Source organism: Calidris pugnax, unplaced genomic scaffold (genome assembly GCF_001431845.1).
Source record: "Calidris pugnax isolate Ruff unplaced genomic scaffold, ASM143184v1 scaffold371, whole genome shotgun sequence".
Taxonomy (NCBI): Eukaryota; Metazoa; Chordata; class Aves; order Charadriiformes; family Scolopacidae; genus Calidris; species Calidris pugnax.
This window is the reverse complement of record NW_015091373.1, coordinates 222963-238517: the sequence shown is the minus strand read 5'-3', so window position 1 is coordinate 238517 and position 15555 is coordinate 222963. Positions and strand designations below refer to the sequence as shown.

Sequence of the window (15555 nt, the reverse complement as noted above, 5' to 3'; positions counted from 1 at the left end):
GGGGGTGGGGGCGGGCAGGGCTGGCGGCCGCGGGAGGCCCGGTCCCGGCCGCCTCTCGGCAGATGGTGCTGCGGAGCCGGGGGTGGGGCCGGCCCCGCGCCCTGCCGGCCCCGGGAGGGTCCCCCCCGTCCCCGCCTCTCCGTCCTGGCCTCGTCCCCTTAGCAACGGCGTGTCCTTCATCCCGGCACCCGGGAGCTGCAGGTTGCCATGGCAACCGTCTGGGATGCTCCCCCCGCCCGGGCCTCCCCGCCTGCTCCGGGCCTCCGTGTCCACCGGAGCCGCTTCTCGCCGTGGTCTGTGCGGGGCCCCGGCGTCCCCGCGCGGTGGGGTGGGCTGCCCTGCTGACACCTTCCGTTGCCGTGTCTCACAGCCCTGCTGATCGCCGTCAGCGCCGCCGTGGACAAGATCATCGCCCACTTCAGCGCCGCGCGGAACCTGGTGCAGAAGGTGAGGGCCTGGGCCCGGCCGCACCGACGGGAGGGGAACCCACGCAGCTTTGGGCAGGAGGGGCTTGGGGAGCTCCAGGGGAGGATCCCACCGTCCGTCCCTGCGGGCTCGGGGTGAGGGGCTTCCATTCCCCTCCCTCTCCTCTTGCTCAGGCCCAGCTGGGAGACAGCCGGCTCAGCCCAGACGTGGGTTACCTGCTGCTGCACACCCTCTGCCCTGCGCTCTATGCCTTGGTGGAGGATGGGCTGAAGCCATTCCAGAAGGACGTTATCACAGGCCAGAGGAAAACCTCCCCCTGGAGTGTGGTGGAAGCCTCTGTGAAGACAGGTTGGTGTGAGGACTGTGTTCCTGGAGATGCTGGTGTCTCAGGATGCCTGCCTGGGCTGGGGGAAGATGTGTGCCCAGAGCAGTGACTGTGGTGTCTTCTGCAGGGCCCAACACCCGCTCTCTCCACTCTCTCTGCTGCCATGTGGCTGGGCTGGCCCCTCTTACCAGCACCCGACAGAAGTTTCATGCCTTTATCCTTGGTCTTCTGAAGTGAGTATCAGCCCTGCTGACCCAAGCTGTTCTCGCTGTGATGACGGGTTGGAACAGAGTCCCAAAAGCTCTAACTGGGGTTCCCTTTTTCTTGTTTAGTATTAAGCAGCTGGAGCTGTGGATTTCTCATTTGCAGAAGAGCCCAGGTAAGGACACAGTGCACAGAAGCTCCCCACCCACGCCCTCTCCTGCTTGCCAGGGTGATAATCCCATACCCCTTCCACCCACAATGCTTGGCTGGCATTTCCATAGTGGATAAGGGCATCCTTTTCCATGGTCCATCTTCAGTATAGGTCTCAGTAGAAGCTCCTCTGACCTGCTAGGTCAGACCAGCTTGCCCTGGGGGGGTGGGGGGTGTGTGTGGGCATTTTGCAGCTCTGTCCATATCTCATAGGTGTAATCTCCGTGCTGTATTCACCCACGGCCTTCTTTGCCCTGAGCCAAGGCCCTCTTCCCCACCTTGCCGATGAACTGCTGCTGCTCATCCAGCCCCTCTCAGTGCTGACTTTCCACCTTGACCTGCTCTTTGAACACCACCACCTCTCTATGGATGTAAGACCCTTGTCCCGTAGGCTGGAGTCACCCCTGTCTCCTGCCCATCGCTCTGCTCAGGCTGTGCAACCTTCTCTGGAGGGCCAAAGCAGCACTGCAGGGGACAGCCTGGAAGATGAGTTCCCTCCTGATGCTCTGGGGAGGGTGGCTGGTGCAGACAGCAGCACAAGGTCCCAGTCCCAAGCAGCTGTGCCTGGGCTGGTCCCTGGGTCTGAGGTGGGAGCTGCCCTGCAGCAGACCTTCCAGCATGTGCTGCGGTGGGGCGACCAGCTCAGTCGCACTTTCCTGGGAGCTGACAGCTCCCAGGATACCCACAGGCCCGAGGCAGGCCCTCGGGATGCCGGGACTGGCCTCAGTGGCTGGTGGGGCCAGCTGAGCCAGGCCTCCAGGATTTATGCTGCTCCTAGCAAGGAAAAGTTCCCCTTCATCTGGTGGACAAAGCTGCGGGTGGCTGCGGGGGATTCCAGCCCCAGCCAGGCTGTGCGACCCCAACCATCCATGAATGAACCTAGAGGCACGGAGCTGCAGCTCCTTCAGACCAAAGCTGTCCCTGAACTCCCCGGTCCAAAGCCCAGCAGCCATGCTGACACCTCTGGGACCTCTTGCCCTGAAGACCTCATCGTGCCTGCTGGGGCTGGAGCACCCCCCAAGCCAGACGATCCTGCTGCTGGAGAGAATCTCCTGGCTGTTTCTCCAGAGCCATGTGTGAATAGGAATCGGGCAGCACCTTCAGACCCAAAGGCAGGTGGTCCTCCTGGTCCTGAGAAGGGCAGCTGGCTGGGCCGGCTCTTTGGAGCCACCAGCCCCTCTGCCAGGAGCTTCTCTCCCAGTCCTGATGCCATCTCAGCTCGGTCCAGGTAAGACCCGGCTTGGGCAGGGTGGGGGAAGCAGCATGTGCTGAGGAAGGTTTTTTTTTTTCCCAGGAAGCAAACAGAACACCCGTTGTGGGGTGTCTGGTACTGCCCATTGCCCAGGTTTTGTGCTCCTGGGATTAGCACATGTCCCAAGTGCTGCTGTCGCGTCACATTAGTCCTTAAGAGCAGCAGGAGCTCATGGCAAAGGCTCAGCGGTGCTTGACTGGCCCTGTGTCAGCTCCCTGATCACCCGAATAGTCGGAGCAGGATGGGTGGGAAAAGGCTTCCTAGACAAGCTTGTGGTTTCTTTTGCTTTGTGGCAGGAGACCTTCTAGCTGGCTGTCCCCCAGCGCACGTGTCCTGGCTGTGGTGGTGAAGGGGCTGGCGGCTGAGAAGCCCCATGCTGAAGAACAGCCACAGAAGAACTCGCCCGAGCCGCCGCAGGCCCCCAGGTGATGCAGGGCACTGCGCTGGTTGTGGCTGAGAAGCTGCTGGTGGTGGGTTTTTCTGGGTGGGGGAAGCAGGAGCTGTTTCCAGATGTAGCCTGGGTGTCCTCCGTGCCTTTCTCAGGAAGGATCTGAGGAACTTACACCTTGCCCGCTCCCCTGGGGATTCCATCATCTCCTGCAAAGCTTTGTGTGAACCTGTGTGCCTGCCTAGCTGTGGGCAGCGGTTTTTCCCAGACATTTTTCGGGGGAATTTTGAGCGCTTCCTTTCCCTTGTGTTCCTTCTGGATTAATAGCAACCAGTTTGTAGCAATCATGCGGCAGCTGTGCCCAAATTGTGGCAGGTCAGAAAAGCTGCAGTCGTCCGTCCGTGCTTGCGCAGCCTCTGTCCAGGCAGAGGGTGGGCGAGTGGCCATCCCACCTGGCGTTTGTCCAGCTCCCTCCTCCCCAGCCCTGTCCTGGCTCTCCCTGCAACGTCTGCACCAGAGCTTCATGCTCAGCTGCGGCTCTGGGGGTTGACAGGACACATTTGTGATGTGGCTTCTTGATCAAACCCGTTGTCTGATGGCGTCTCTGCCCGAGGGGGGGCTGTGTGTGTCACCGATGCTACAAGTGAGGGTCAACACCTCTTGTGGGAGCCTCTCTCTGCGGTGCTCAGGGCATCTGAGGATGGCGTTTGTTGTACAGGGCAGTTCGGGCGCTGTGTGACCACACGGGCACCGCCGATGGTCACCTGAGCTTCCAAAAAGGGGACATCCTGCAGCTGCTCTCCACTGTGGATGAAGACTGGATCTGCTGCTGCCATGGAAACAGCACTGGCCTAGTTCCTGTCGGTTACACATCTCTCATTTTGTGAGGAGGCGGTGGAGACCTGAGGCAGCAACTGAGCCCGCTGCAGCAGGTGCCACCTCTGGGAAAGCCTGTCTCCTGCCACAGCTTCACCTCCTTTGGGATTGGCAGTGCTGCAGGGGACCCTGCCCCGGTCCCCGCCACTGCTGCTCCTTTGCATGACATTATGTCTGCTGCGGGTACCTCCCATGAGCCGCTGCTGCGCGTGTCCCCACAGAGCTGCTGGCACTTCACCGCGGCACCCGCTTGGGAACTGCTCTCGCTCATGTTTCCCAGGGGAGGGAAGGGCCGCGGCCCCACGCGGTGCCCACAGTCCTGTGTGTTGTCTCCGTGCCCTCCTGTCCTGCCACTGCTACACGCCCTGCTCTGCCTCGCGGCCGGGGCTGGTGGCCCCAGCTGCCGATGCGCAGGCCCAGCACCCTGTAAATAGTTGTGACCACAGGAATAAGCTTATTCCAATGGGGAAAAGCTGGAAATAAAGGTTGTGACTCACGTATCCACATGTGTGAATGGATCATTGCGGGGTGGGGGTTACTGGAAATGGCCACGGCCCTGCCTGAGTGGCCCTGGGTCTGCGGGAAGTAAATGCTCCTGGGGGAGAGGGCAGGAGGGGCTGGGACCACCCTCAGCATCCCAAGGGCAGAGCCTGGCCCCGGAGCTGGGGGTGGGACCATGCCCCAGGAGGGAGCCCCAGCCAGAAATAACCCTGGATCCAACAGTGCCAGTGGCCCCGGGGGGGTGGGAGCTGCGCAGCATGGGTAAAGCTACCTGCAGGGCTGTTTATTTAAACTAATCTTTTTCCTGAGTCACAGGATCTCAGTCGGGGCTTGATGGCTTGTATTTTTTTTCAACTTTTTTTCTCATGGTTTCACACCATTCTGTTTACATTTCATACTAGGCTCCCCAGTAAAAGAGCTGTGGATGTACTGGAGAGCATCCAGCGACGGGCCACAAGGCAATTGCCATGTGTCTCACAGGCAGCTTTTGAGCTGAGCTCTCTCCTGGGGACCAAGAGCCATATTCCATCCTTCTGGTGGCAAAGGAGCCCAAGTGGCTGCCACAAGCCTGAGCTCTGCTGCCAGGGTAAAGCCACTCACTTTTTATTCTGTTCTCATTTACAGTTCTCTCTCTGGAATTTTTACTCTCAGACAAGGGATGTTCCAGCGTAATTGGATGGTGCTCAGCTTCCCTTAAGTAGGTTTGATTGAATTCCATGACTGCCTCTGGACTTTGAAATGGGGTCAAGCCAAATGAGACGAACCCAGGTACTTCTTCAACTGGTGGAAGAGAGAGAGGCTGGTTCGTAGGGACACCATGTCCCCGTGTCCCGCCACGTGACGGGAGGCAGGACACAGGGCCACCACAGGGCCGGCAGTGCCCAACAGCCCCGAGCTCCCACAGCGTCCCTCAGGCCCCACAGTGCCTGTCACCTGCCTGACATGACCCAGCAGGGGCCCCTGCGCTGCCACCAAGAGATGCAGTCACGGTGACAGGACGTCTCCCACTGCCTGCGCAGGGCTGGGGGAACTGGGGGTTTATCCGATGGGAAAAGTAGCATAAACCTGTAGAGGGAATGGGCCGTGTACCCCCGCGAACACTGACGGCCGAGGCTCTGTCCCTCCTGCCATGCTCGGGCCAGGAGAGCTGGCAGCATCACATCAAATCCTCGCAAACCAGCATCCCTCCCGAAGGGAGAGCCCCTGGCAGCCGCTGGGAAGGGCCGGGATGCGGCAGGAACTGACAGCGCAGGACACGGCAAAGAAAAGCCCACAAAGTCATCGATAGGAAAAGATTTTCCATTTAATACTAGACTCTCTCAGGATTGAGATGCAGGCTTTTTATGCAATTACATCCAATGTTAAAATTGGTAATACATAATTTACAAAGATTAACATCAAAACAATGATCTATTTAGATATGCTTTGTAAAAAGGAAATATATTAGCAGCATTTATTTTCAGCAATCACACAGCCTACACCCATGCAGACTAAGAGTTCATATCTATTTGCAATAATGTAGTGCTTCCTGGTCTTAAAACAGCGATCCTGGTGACACACCGGTCTTCTCATTATTATAAAATAACCGAAAAATAAAAAAAGTCATTAATTTCTACACCAGTAAGAAAAACAATTCTTTGCACTTACCTAACATTTGATTGTCTAAAAAACATTTTGTTTAGTCTTTCAACAAAAGAAAGATAAAATGACAGAGCTAGTGTCTCGCTTCTGTACGCACTTTATTTTTTAAAAACTTTTTAGTGTTTAACACCATTTGAGACAATGATTTCTGTTTTAAACTAAATGAGACAACTCAAGAATTTGGACATGCGATATTCCTACTACACGCACGAGTATTTTATACTCAGGGTTCCTGGTACTGTACAGTGCTTCTCTACAGTAAGAAAATATTCCAAACTATTTTCTTATTTCTTTTTTTTTTAATAAAATATTTTTTCTCAAAGGGTTTTTTTCCTTTCTTTTTTTTTTTTTCCTTTTTTTTCTTTTTAAATCAACACATAAAAGTTAATGGAATGAGTCATGTTCCACTAAGAGTAAAATAATTGTAATAATAACAAGAATGTACATTAGGACAAGCTTGGTCCATTAAAAAGGAACATGTAACTACTGTATTGCTTTACATCCACGCAGCAGATATATACAACTTGGCACATTAAAAACTGGTTTTCTTATAAGAACATCTAAAACAGGACTGTATATGCATGTGTACGTCTGAAGGACAAAAAAGCAAAGCCATTGTCAAGGGGCAGCGTACGCCGACCACCCCCTCCCTGTGCCACGGCTGAGGCTCTGCCGGGCGGGGGGCACGGGGAGCCCCGCGGTGCCGGGGACACGGGGCAGGCGCAGACGCTGCGGCCAGAGCCCACCGCCCGGGGATAACACTGCTCGTGGGGGCAGAGAGAGGCGGTGGCGCGAGAGACGCTGTCTCTTAATTTAAGAGACGGACATTTGAAGCTGTACACCCAGAACACAAGAGTAGTGTTAGCAGTTGATATATTCTACAGTTCACAACAAATACTCGCTCTGAATACTGCTTGACGGTTCATGTAGTGAAGGGTTCTTTTTTTTTTTTCTTTTTCTTTTTCTTTTAACAGATTTTAATTTGCACAACACACTAGACACACAAGAACCACAGCTTATCAAAAAAACCAACAGCAATGGTGGTGTCAGGATTTGACTTGCTTTATAAAATTTCTCTGCAGAAAAAAAGTGAAAAATCTCCCAGCCTGCCCCCGCCCTCTTCTCCGACGCAGAACAAGTGCCTCAACCAGCCAACTCCTGCTTTGCTCCAAGGTGACTTTGGAAGTTGCTCCTTGGCACAGACCAAAGGTCCGGGTGTGCACCGGCCCTTCCACGCTCAGCCTTTTGCACATTTGGGTACGTTTCCCTCTTCTTGGAACTTGTGCAAACCAGAGGCCACAACTTTAGGGCAGCCTTTAATTCTAATCCACTGGGCCTTCACCCTCCCATCTGGTTTTCACTCACTGGCACGGGCCGTGGTGGTGCCAACAGTATCTTGTACAATCACAGGTTAATTGGTGAACACGGGGAATATTCTCACCAGAGTAAGCCAGTCCTTATCCTTCCTACCTCCCCACTTTTTAATTCTTTTTTTTAATTATTTTTTTTTATTTTTTCTTTCTCCTCTGAGTGGGAATATCAAGCAAAAATAAATTAAATTTAACCATCCCGGACAATAACCACGAGGTTTTTCTCAGTACCTAACATCAATACAAGGCACGCCCAACAACACACACACCATAAGAGCACTGCAGAGCAGGGCAGGGCAACCTGCCAACCCAGACATCTAAGTGCTAACTGTTTGTATATTTGTCCGTTTTCTGCTGCTCTCTTTTCCTTGGCTGGTGCAGAGGAGGTTGGGCTCCTGCCCTCAGTCCTCAGCAGACCTTGTAGCAGACTCCAGACCGCAGCATCCTCTCATGGCATCACTTCCTGAAGCTGCTCTCTGGGATGGTGAGAGTTCGCCGCCTCAGCTTCCTTCCTGATCCTTCCTCCAGCAAGTAGGTGACGTCGATAGCTGCAACAGAGCACAGGCTTTGGGTAAAAGAAGGCAATACGAGGAATAGTTTTCCTATTTCCTTATAGAAGGTTCCTTCAAGGATGTTTCTATCCATAGCCATCTTCAAAACTTCACTGGACACCTTGTCCAGTCTGAATTTGGTCCTGCTTTGAGTAATGTTCGGACCAGACGACCTCCAAAGATCCTTCCAACCTGAAATATTCTATGAGTCCATGATTATTTTGCATTAACTCCCAGAACACGAAAAGACACTGGACAGACCTCAACCTACCCTCCTCAGGCTGGACGGGGCTTTGAGCAGCCTGGTCTGGTGGGAGGTGTCCCTGCCCAGGGCAGCGGGGGGAATGAGATGGACTTTAAGGTCCATTCCAACCCAAACCATTCTGTGATTCTGACTCTAGGCTTTAAATTAAAAAGATACAATACTTAATGTGTGCAACCACTGCACCCTTATGCTCAGACAATACCTACAGAAGTTACTTAGAACCCAATGGAAAGCTCGTTAAAGGTCCAAAGAGACTTTCCAGATTCTCTTCAGTCTTTCTTGGGATGTCTGTTAAGTTTCCTAGTTGTAAACACAGAATGATGGGGGCGGGATTTGTCTTCAGAAAGTTTTTGTGGTTACTAAATTTGTTCTACAAAACACATCAGTCGTAAGAAATTTCATTCAGATTTAGTGGAAATGGCTACTGTTGCAAAAGAAAACATTGCTGCAAAGAAACTAATTATTAATCATGTCCACTAGCAATAAATTCAGACAAAACCATGTCTTTTATCAACAGGATCTTCAGCGAACTGAAAAGAAACCTGTAGAAGAAACTCTACTGTGCAATCGCAGCACAAAATCTCACCATTTTTCCCTGGGATTTTCTCTAGGAGGTTGAGCAGGATTTGATTAAGTCTCTCTCTCTGGACGTGCCGCCTTTCCTCTGGAGTGCACAGCTGCCTGGTGTCGGAATTGCTTTCTTCCACCTTTTTATTAGCTTCACAGGTCTCACTAGAAACTGCCTCTTTTTCTGGCTCCTCCAGGCTCGGCATCTCGCTTGAAGCTTGATCCTGGTTTCCTAACACATCCTCAATAAGTGGAAGAGAATCTTCTTCTTGGTTTAAGTCTTTAATCTGTGGTTTTGAGCGATCTGTTTTCCAGGATGATCTAGCAGGAGAAGAAGGGTTTAAATACCACAATTTTTCGGACACTCACCCGAAAGGCCGGTCAGCAGTGAGTGAGGGACTCTCAGCAGGCAGGGGGCTTTCTGGAATCTCAGTCATCCAACAAAACACACGCATTCCAACCCACCAGTTGCTGTCAACAGGAGGCTCTGTGCCCATAACCTTGTTTGCGTGACATCAAATGCAGTCTGATACAAACAAATTGCTTTTTTATTTCAATGTGGGAAGGTTTTGATCTTCCAGACTAGCTGAGCTCAGCACTTAGTGATGTTTCTTGGCAAAGGCATGGCTCTCGATGGGCGCTTTCAAAGGGAGTGCAAACACGGGCAATCTGGTCAGGGATCCCACCTCCCTCCGTGTAGGGAGGATGATGCTCTTTATTCCTCATTATTAAGGAACACTAAGGCTGCTTGCATGTTCTACCCCTCCTCACTTGTTCCCTTTTATCTCTTTGAAAGTTTAGAGGATTTCTTTCAATAATTTAAACTTAGTCTTTACATAGTGCCCAAGGGAAATGGGCAGGAAAAAGAGCGGACACCAGACAAACGGGATTTTCTCAATGAACAATCTGGTAGGTAAGACTCACCTGCCTCCATTTCTCTTGTAGTTGTCTGGTACATAATGAGGCTGTAAAAACAATAAAGATTATGGTAAATACCAAATAAAATTCACAGTGGAAGAATGTGCTGGTCTATTCTGGAAGAACCAATAGGGGCCTTGCCCATCCAACCCCAGGAATGCCAGTGCATGGCTGGCACCTCTCACACATCAGACAAAGTCAAAGGAGAAGGCAGAATCATATGATAAGGACAAACTAGAGCCAGACTTATTATCTGATTCTTCATGTGTTCTCAATAGATTTCAAGTCATAGAACTTCGTGATAAAAATAACCTTTGCCTTCTGCAAAGCAGAAGTTTGAAACCATCCCTAAAGTCACTACAAAAATCTTTCTGCTTCCCCGAAGAAATGCGCCCACCGGCAGAAGATGTGCAGGTCCAACCCCTCTGCTGGGAGGGAGGGCAGCGCCGCGGAGGAGGACGGGCACAGCCAAGAGCTGCTGCTTCCACACAAGCAGGGAAAAGGAGGGAGTGAAATGAAGAGATGTTCAGATGGAGGACGTTAAGGGAAACTGTGCCGCCTGTCTGCCCTGTGGTTTTTTGGTAAGAGATCCGTTTTCTGTGAGATTTACATATAAAGCAAACAGTATGTTGTTTGATAGAGCTGGGAAATGGAAATAGAAAATAATGTTTTTCTGTCTTGGGAATCACTATTCAAAGGTATCATTTTTTAAGCAAGTTTATTAAGACACGGAGTAATTACACCAAAGGCAAGAAAGCCTGACACAGACAAACAAACTTCTTCTGTGTATGTGTGTGATTCTCCCTACAACACATACGATTATTATACAGTTGCAGAATCACAGCTGAAAAGTGATTTTTATGACTTCCTTCACTCGAGTGGCTTAAATGAAATTAGCATCTAGATTTCAGTCAGAAACCACAATCTCTAAACTTAAACATCACCATTCATTCAATGTCTTTGACCTGTGTATTCTCTGACTACAGTTGCTTTGTCAACGTTTTATCCAGACTCTTTGCCTACATGTCAGCTTCCTTGGGTTTACCCAGCTTCATTCACAGATGGAGAGCCGAGAGCTTCCCAAAAACATGTTCCGTCTCCCACTAAAAAGTAAGGCAGCAAAGAGGAGAAACACTTACTGAAAAGTCTCTCTTGGGCGTGAGTTTCTTGGGGAAGTGGTCAAAGGCATAGGGCTTGGTGCAGACAGGGTAACGATTCCGGTGGATCTTGTAGAAGAGATGAGCTGACTTGTCAAGGCGGTAATCACAAATATATACATCCTGCTCCTTCACACCTTTTGGCCTCCCTGCAGTTTCAAAACAAAGCACGTAGGAAAAAAGTGTATATCAGATTCAAGAGGACTCATGGTGTACCAGGGGAGGAACAAGCTGCACACAGCATCAGAGAATCAGGGGGCTGGTCGAGCCAGTACGGGGCTTGTTTGTTCTCCTTGGTTCAGAATCACAGTAGGGGACACATTGCTAGTTCAACTTAAGAGGAAAACCTGTATACGCTCATCAAATAGTACCCAAACTTTTACAAAAACTATTCTCAGCTGCCATCACTTTCTCTTCCCTGCCCATCACAGCCCCACACTGCTGCTGGCTCTGACCCTCTTAAACCAGAACCCCTGCCCAGTGCTAAAGCAATAGCGCTTCCTCAGCTCTGATACCCTGTAAACATTGCCTACAGACTTTTTACTGCAGTTACTACTTTAGTGTGCTTCCCACATTATTAGAAAGGTGTATTATATTTAATTTCTCATCCCATTCAGTTTCCTTACCTTTGCAGTAGGTGTATAGGTCAAGAACACAGCACGTTCCCACCACAGCCTCTAAGGGGATAATTTCGTACAATGGCACCCGGAAGAGCTCATTGTGATAAAACTTTCGAGAAGGGGAATGATGTGTTTCATGTGGACGGAAATAATGATGACCAAATGCAAACCGCTCCTCTCTGTTTGAAGATAGAAAGGTAAAAGAAAGAGAGAAACAGAAGGGAAAAAAAAAAAAAGACAATTTCTATAAGCCCGTGATACAAATTTACTTAATGCCCTCCACTCATTTACAAGTTAGTTATCTTCCAGTTTTGCAATGACTGTGATGAAAAGCAAAGTCACATGAATATTACACATTCAGCTTGATCCCCTTCAGTAAGAGGAATATTCCTAGTGTAATTTTTGTGAACAGAGCAGACCCACTGTGCTGCTGTCTATGGGCCAGACACACCTGAGCATTTACAGTGGCTTAGGAAGCTGGTAATCATTAGCTGAGCCAGTTCAGCTGTCGCTGTGCATTCTCAGCCTGCTCTGACAGTGAGGAAAGTGCATCAACTTGTATCTCTTACCCCTTGCTTAAACCTCCAACCTTGCATATTTTTACTTTTCAGTTGTGGAACAAGCAGAAACGAGTAGGAAAACATCAAGCCTTTGTAACCAAGGCATGTTCAGTCCTGCATTTTTAAGCTATGACAAGTCTTCCACAAAATTACTGTTTTGACAGGTAGGTATATGGAATGTCTCAAATTCAAGAGACGCTTTGAACATACTTCTCATTTTTCCAGAGTTTTTCAATGCGGAAAATATCGAGTTTCTCCCTGTTGATGTGGGACAGCAGTCGGTAGGACTGCCGGACAGGGTGTCCATCGGGAGTGCGACGGCTGTCTCTCATCAGGTAAACACAGTCACCTGGCAATAGGCACAAAAGACACACCTGTAAAGAACTTTTCATGAGTCCAGCACATCAAAAAGAGAGGAGTAAATGGGTTCATTAAAATGAGTGTGACAGAGCTACCTAATTGTAAAGACTGATGCAAAAGCAACGCAGAACCCGCCAAAGGAGGCAAGGTTCCCACACTCATTCTCACAAAAGCTTTATAGCAAGAACTAAACATGACTCTAATTGTACCAGACTGAAAATACTAACGTGTAATGAATCAATTATGACAGACCACAGGATATGTAAAAAAATAAGTTTTGATTAGGAAAATGCGTAGAAATTAGTGACAGCTGCGATGTTTAAAGAATAAATCTTTAGATTTAAGAGAGAAGATACTTACAGAGAAGATTATTATTGAGAAAATAAATAATTGACTGAGAAGCCCCAAGCCCCAGCAGAACTCTGATAAGATACATAGCTCAGGAAAGGTAAACAGAACTCAAAAAGGGATGAACAAAATGACACTCGGGGCAATTAAAAATGTCTTTCCCAAGTGCAACCTGTAAACATGCCCCATAACTTCTATTTATTCATTTCATCCCACAAAGGAATTAACTTGTTAATTTCCCTGCTCTGATCTGTCAAATGGCATTAGAAGTACTTCCTCTCCACCCCCCAGGCCTGACTGCCGTTCTGACTTCGTGCTGCTCCGTTCTCTGTGCCGAGGACCGTGCCCTGGCAGGGTGAAAGCACAGCGCCTTTCTCCTTCAGGGAAAAAGCCTTTCACAAAAAGCCTTTCTCCTTTAGGGAAAAAGCTTCAATCAGTAACATTCACAAAGAACCTGAAGAATTTCAGAGGGACAACATTTGGGAAACTCAAGGCATTACTGAAACTATTGTTGGATTTAGTACGTAGTATTTAAAAAACAATTCCATCTTTTCTGTTACTTACCTCTCAATGAACAGAAACCTGGGTGGTCCCAAGACACAAAAGCTTAAGAAAAACTACCCTGGGTAAGATCAAAGGTCCCGTAGCACAGTATTCTAGCTGGGAAAGTGGGCAGTAGCAGATGTTTAGGAGGAAAAAGTGTAGGAATAAGGCACGCATAGGAAAAGCCTTCCCATTGTATCCCCTTCAGGCTTCTTTTAACCTTTGTTTTACGGACTTTTAGAGCTGAAGGCTGGGCACAAATGGCAGAGGTTAATCCTTCCTCCAAGAATTTGTCTCATCTTTTGGGAACCATTTATACTCTTGACCTCTCAAACTTCCCGCTGCAATGACTTCCACAGTTTAGTTATGGTTTTGTAAAAAAATACTTCCTATTGTTTAAATATGTTACCTGCTAATTTCAGTGTTTGTTCCCTAATTTCTGCATTGCTGCCCTTTCCTGAAACACCCCCGATCCCACAGGCCTTTCCCACACCACCCTCCAGACCATCTGCACAGACTTTGTTCACAGCAAAGATGTTTCAGATCTCATCATCCCTGTCATTGTGCTTGTTTTCACAATTAGTAAGATGCTCTGTTTTGAGACAGGATGACAAGCCATGCACACAGGTGCAAGAGACCCCCCCCCCCCCTGTAGATTACAGAATGGCACAATTACTTTTTCTATTTTGTTTGTAATAATTTCCAATACTCAGTTTGCCTTTTTGACTCATGCTGAACATTTCTCTTATGTTTCCATTGAACTGCAATGACTTCCGGATTTTTTTCTCCTAAGTACACAGTTATTTTTGTGTATGGGCAGTTCTGTCCCTTTTTCTTCCCTGTACATTCCTGGTTGTTAATGAGCAGGTTTGGTCTCTGTTACTGTCACAGCTTAGTGAAAAGATGCTGGGGAACCGCCAAGCACAATGTGGCCTCAGTTGTGTTCTCCCTTAGCTTACAACCAAAGTTAGGATTAAAGTGAAGGACACATAATTATATTTTCATAATATAATCTCATTTATCAATCTTGTGTAAATTTAGAAGTCCTAAGGACTCCTCATATGCAAAAATTGCTTTCAGGTGTTATGCTGCTACCTGTCACTGTAACAGGAATACAATACATTGCACTATTAAAAAGTCATCTGATTTAAACCACTGGCATTGCCTACAACCATGAAGCCACCTTTTAACCTTTAGGTGTACCAGGATCCCTACTAAACAAACAGAAGCTGTGGTTGCAGGAAGGAGAGGATTTTATTGTAGCTTCATCAGGTGAATGATGGGCTACAGAGAGCGACCCAGGCTTGCAGGTGAGGTAGCAGAGCACAAGCTCTTCAAGGGCTCAGTGTGCATTTGCTGGTGATTAGCTCACACTCACGATTTGTATTAGCTCTTCTGACTATCTGAACTACAGCTGGGATAGTAACATCTTAATTTTAGTAAGTTAAGGATTACTTTTAAGGAACCTACCTCCTTCATTTCTTTAAAAGACCCGTAGAGAAAAAAAAATAAGGTATGTGCTGAGAGCAGCTGCTGACCCCAAGCAGAAGGTAAATAAACCCACCTATTTTGGGCTATTATTTTAAATTACCTACTTTCAACTCTCCTTCCCTACCTCTTCAGTGAGAATATAGCAACTCTAGTACACAGATACTCTCTTGACCTAAGGATCAGGAAGCTTGATTTCAATTCAAGTTTCTCCAGATGTCACTAACTTCTGGAACAGCTACCCCTCTGTCTCAAAAAGGGAGATTATAGTTCCATGTTTTCAAGGAAAAAATGTGGCTGCCATTGCCGCTGCATCAGAGATAACAACACAGGACAGTTTCTGGCCATGTGGGTTTTCCAAGATCTGTTTTGAATTCTCTCAGCTCACACCTGAGGTGGAACCCCTTGTTCCCTCTGCAGGATGTGATGGACCAATTGATCAGGTCTATTTGCATCATCTCCTGGGTTTATGTGGTAGGTACTTTTTGCAGAGGAAGCATGTCTGTCATATATAACTCAATAATGTCAAGTAGAATTATCAAGAAATTAAAAACCAAGTCCTGTAACCAGAGACTGAAGGACCCTCACTCACATAGAGGGATTTGATCGCAGTAGAGTGTGTGCACTCACACAGTTGGAAGCTTTTCAGCCTTGTTCCTCAAAAACATGAGTTCTCTGGAAAACAAACTAATTCAATGTACAGACACAGCTCCCCAGCAGCGAGGGTGGACCAGCTAACAAAGCAGGCAATGGTCAAAAGCACTTTCAGTCTTTATCTTAGGATCAGCCTCTCCCTAATATACAACGTACAGGAAATAGGTAATAGTCTATGCTGACAGTGGCTGCAGGGCTGAAGGTCACTGTGGTTTCTTTTGCCCTGGAACCTGTGAATTACATGACCTTTCAGAAACTAGAGGGAGTAAAAAACTCTCTCTTCTGCTGTCTCCAAGATGCTGTATGTGCCTGTGCACCTGAAGCACAATTT

General features: G+C 48.6%; 2 protein-coding genes across 3 annotated transcripts in view; one reads left to right on the top strand and one right to left on the bottom strand.

Annotated features, from left to right (window-relative positions):
• RUSC1 (RUN and SH3 domain containing 1) overlaps positions 1 to 4181 on the top strand; it is a 6874-nt gene extending 2693 nt beyond the window's left edge. For both annotated transcript variants that reach the window (XM_014961362.1, XM_014961361.1), the window contains 7 exons: positions 371 to 447; positions 600 to 774; positions 879 to 984; positions 1084 to 1130; positions 1379 to 2393; positions 2714 to 2842; positions 3524 to 4181. In XM_014961362.1, the coding sequence (XP_014816848.1) occupies positions 371 to 447; positions 600 to 774; positions 879 to 984; positions 1084 to 1130; positions 1379 to 2393; positions 2714 to 2842; positions 3524 to 3692 (1718 nt within the window). In that variant the 3' untranslated portion in view covers positions 3693 to 4181. The remainder of the gene's footprint in view (positions 1 to 370; positions 448 to 599; positions 775 to 878; positions 985 to 1083; positions 1131 to 1378; positions 2394 to 2713; positions 2843 to 3523) is intronic.
• Positions 4182 to 5463: 1282 nt separating this feature from the next.
• ASH1L (ash1 (absent, small, or homeotic)-like (Drosophila)) overlaps positions 5464 to 15555 on the bottom strand; it is a 60679-nt gene continuing 50587 nt past the window's right edge. Inside the window, exons 22-27 of the mRNA XM_014961297.1 lie at positions 12042 to 12180; positions 11278 to 11450; positions 10634 to 10800; positions 9501 to 9541; positions 8596 to 8897; positions 5464 to 7741 (exon numbers count right to left, since the gene is read on the bottom strand). Coding sequence (XP_014816783.1) covers positions 7650 to 7741; positions 8596 to 8897; positions 9501 to 9541; positions 10634 to 10800; positions 11278 to 11450; positions 12042 to 12180 — 914 coding nt within the window. The 3' untranslated portion in view covers positions 5464 to 7649. The remainder of the gene's footprint in view (positions 7742 to 8595; positions 8898 to 9500; positions 9542 to 10633; positions 10801 to 11277; positions 11451 to 12041; positions 12181 to 15555) is intronic.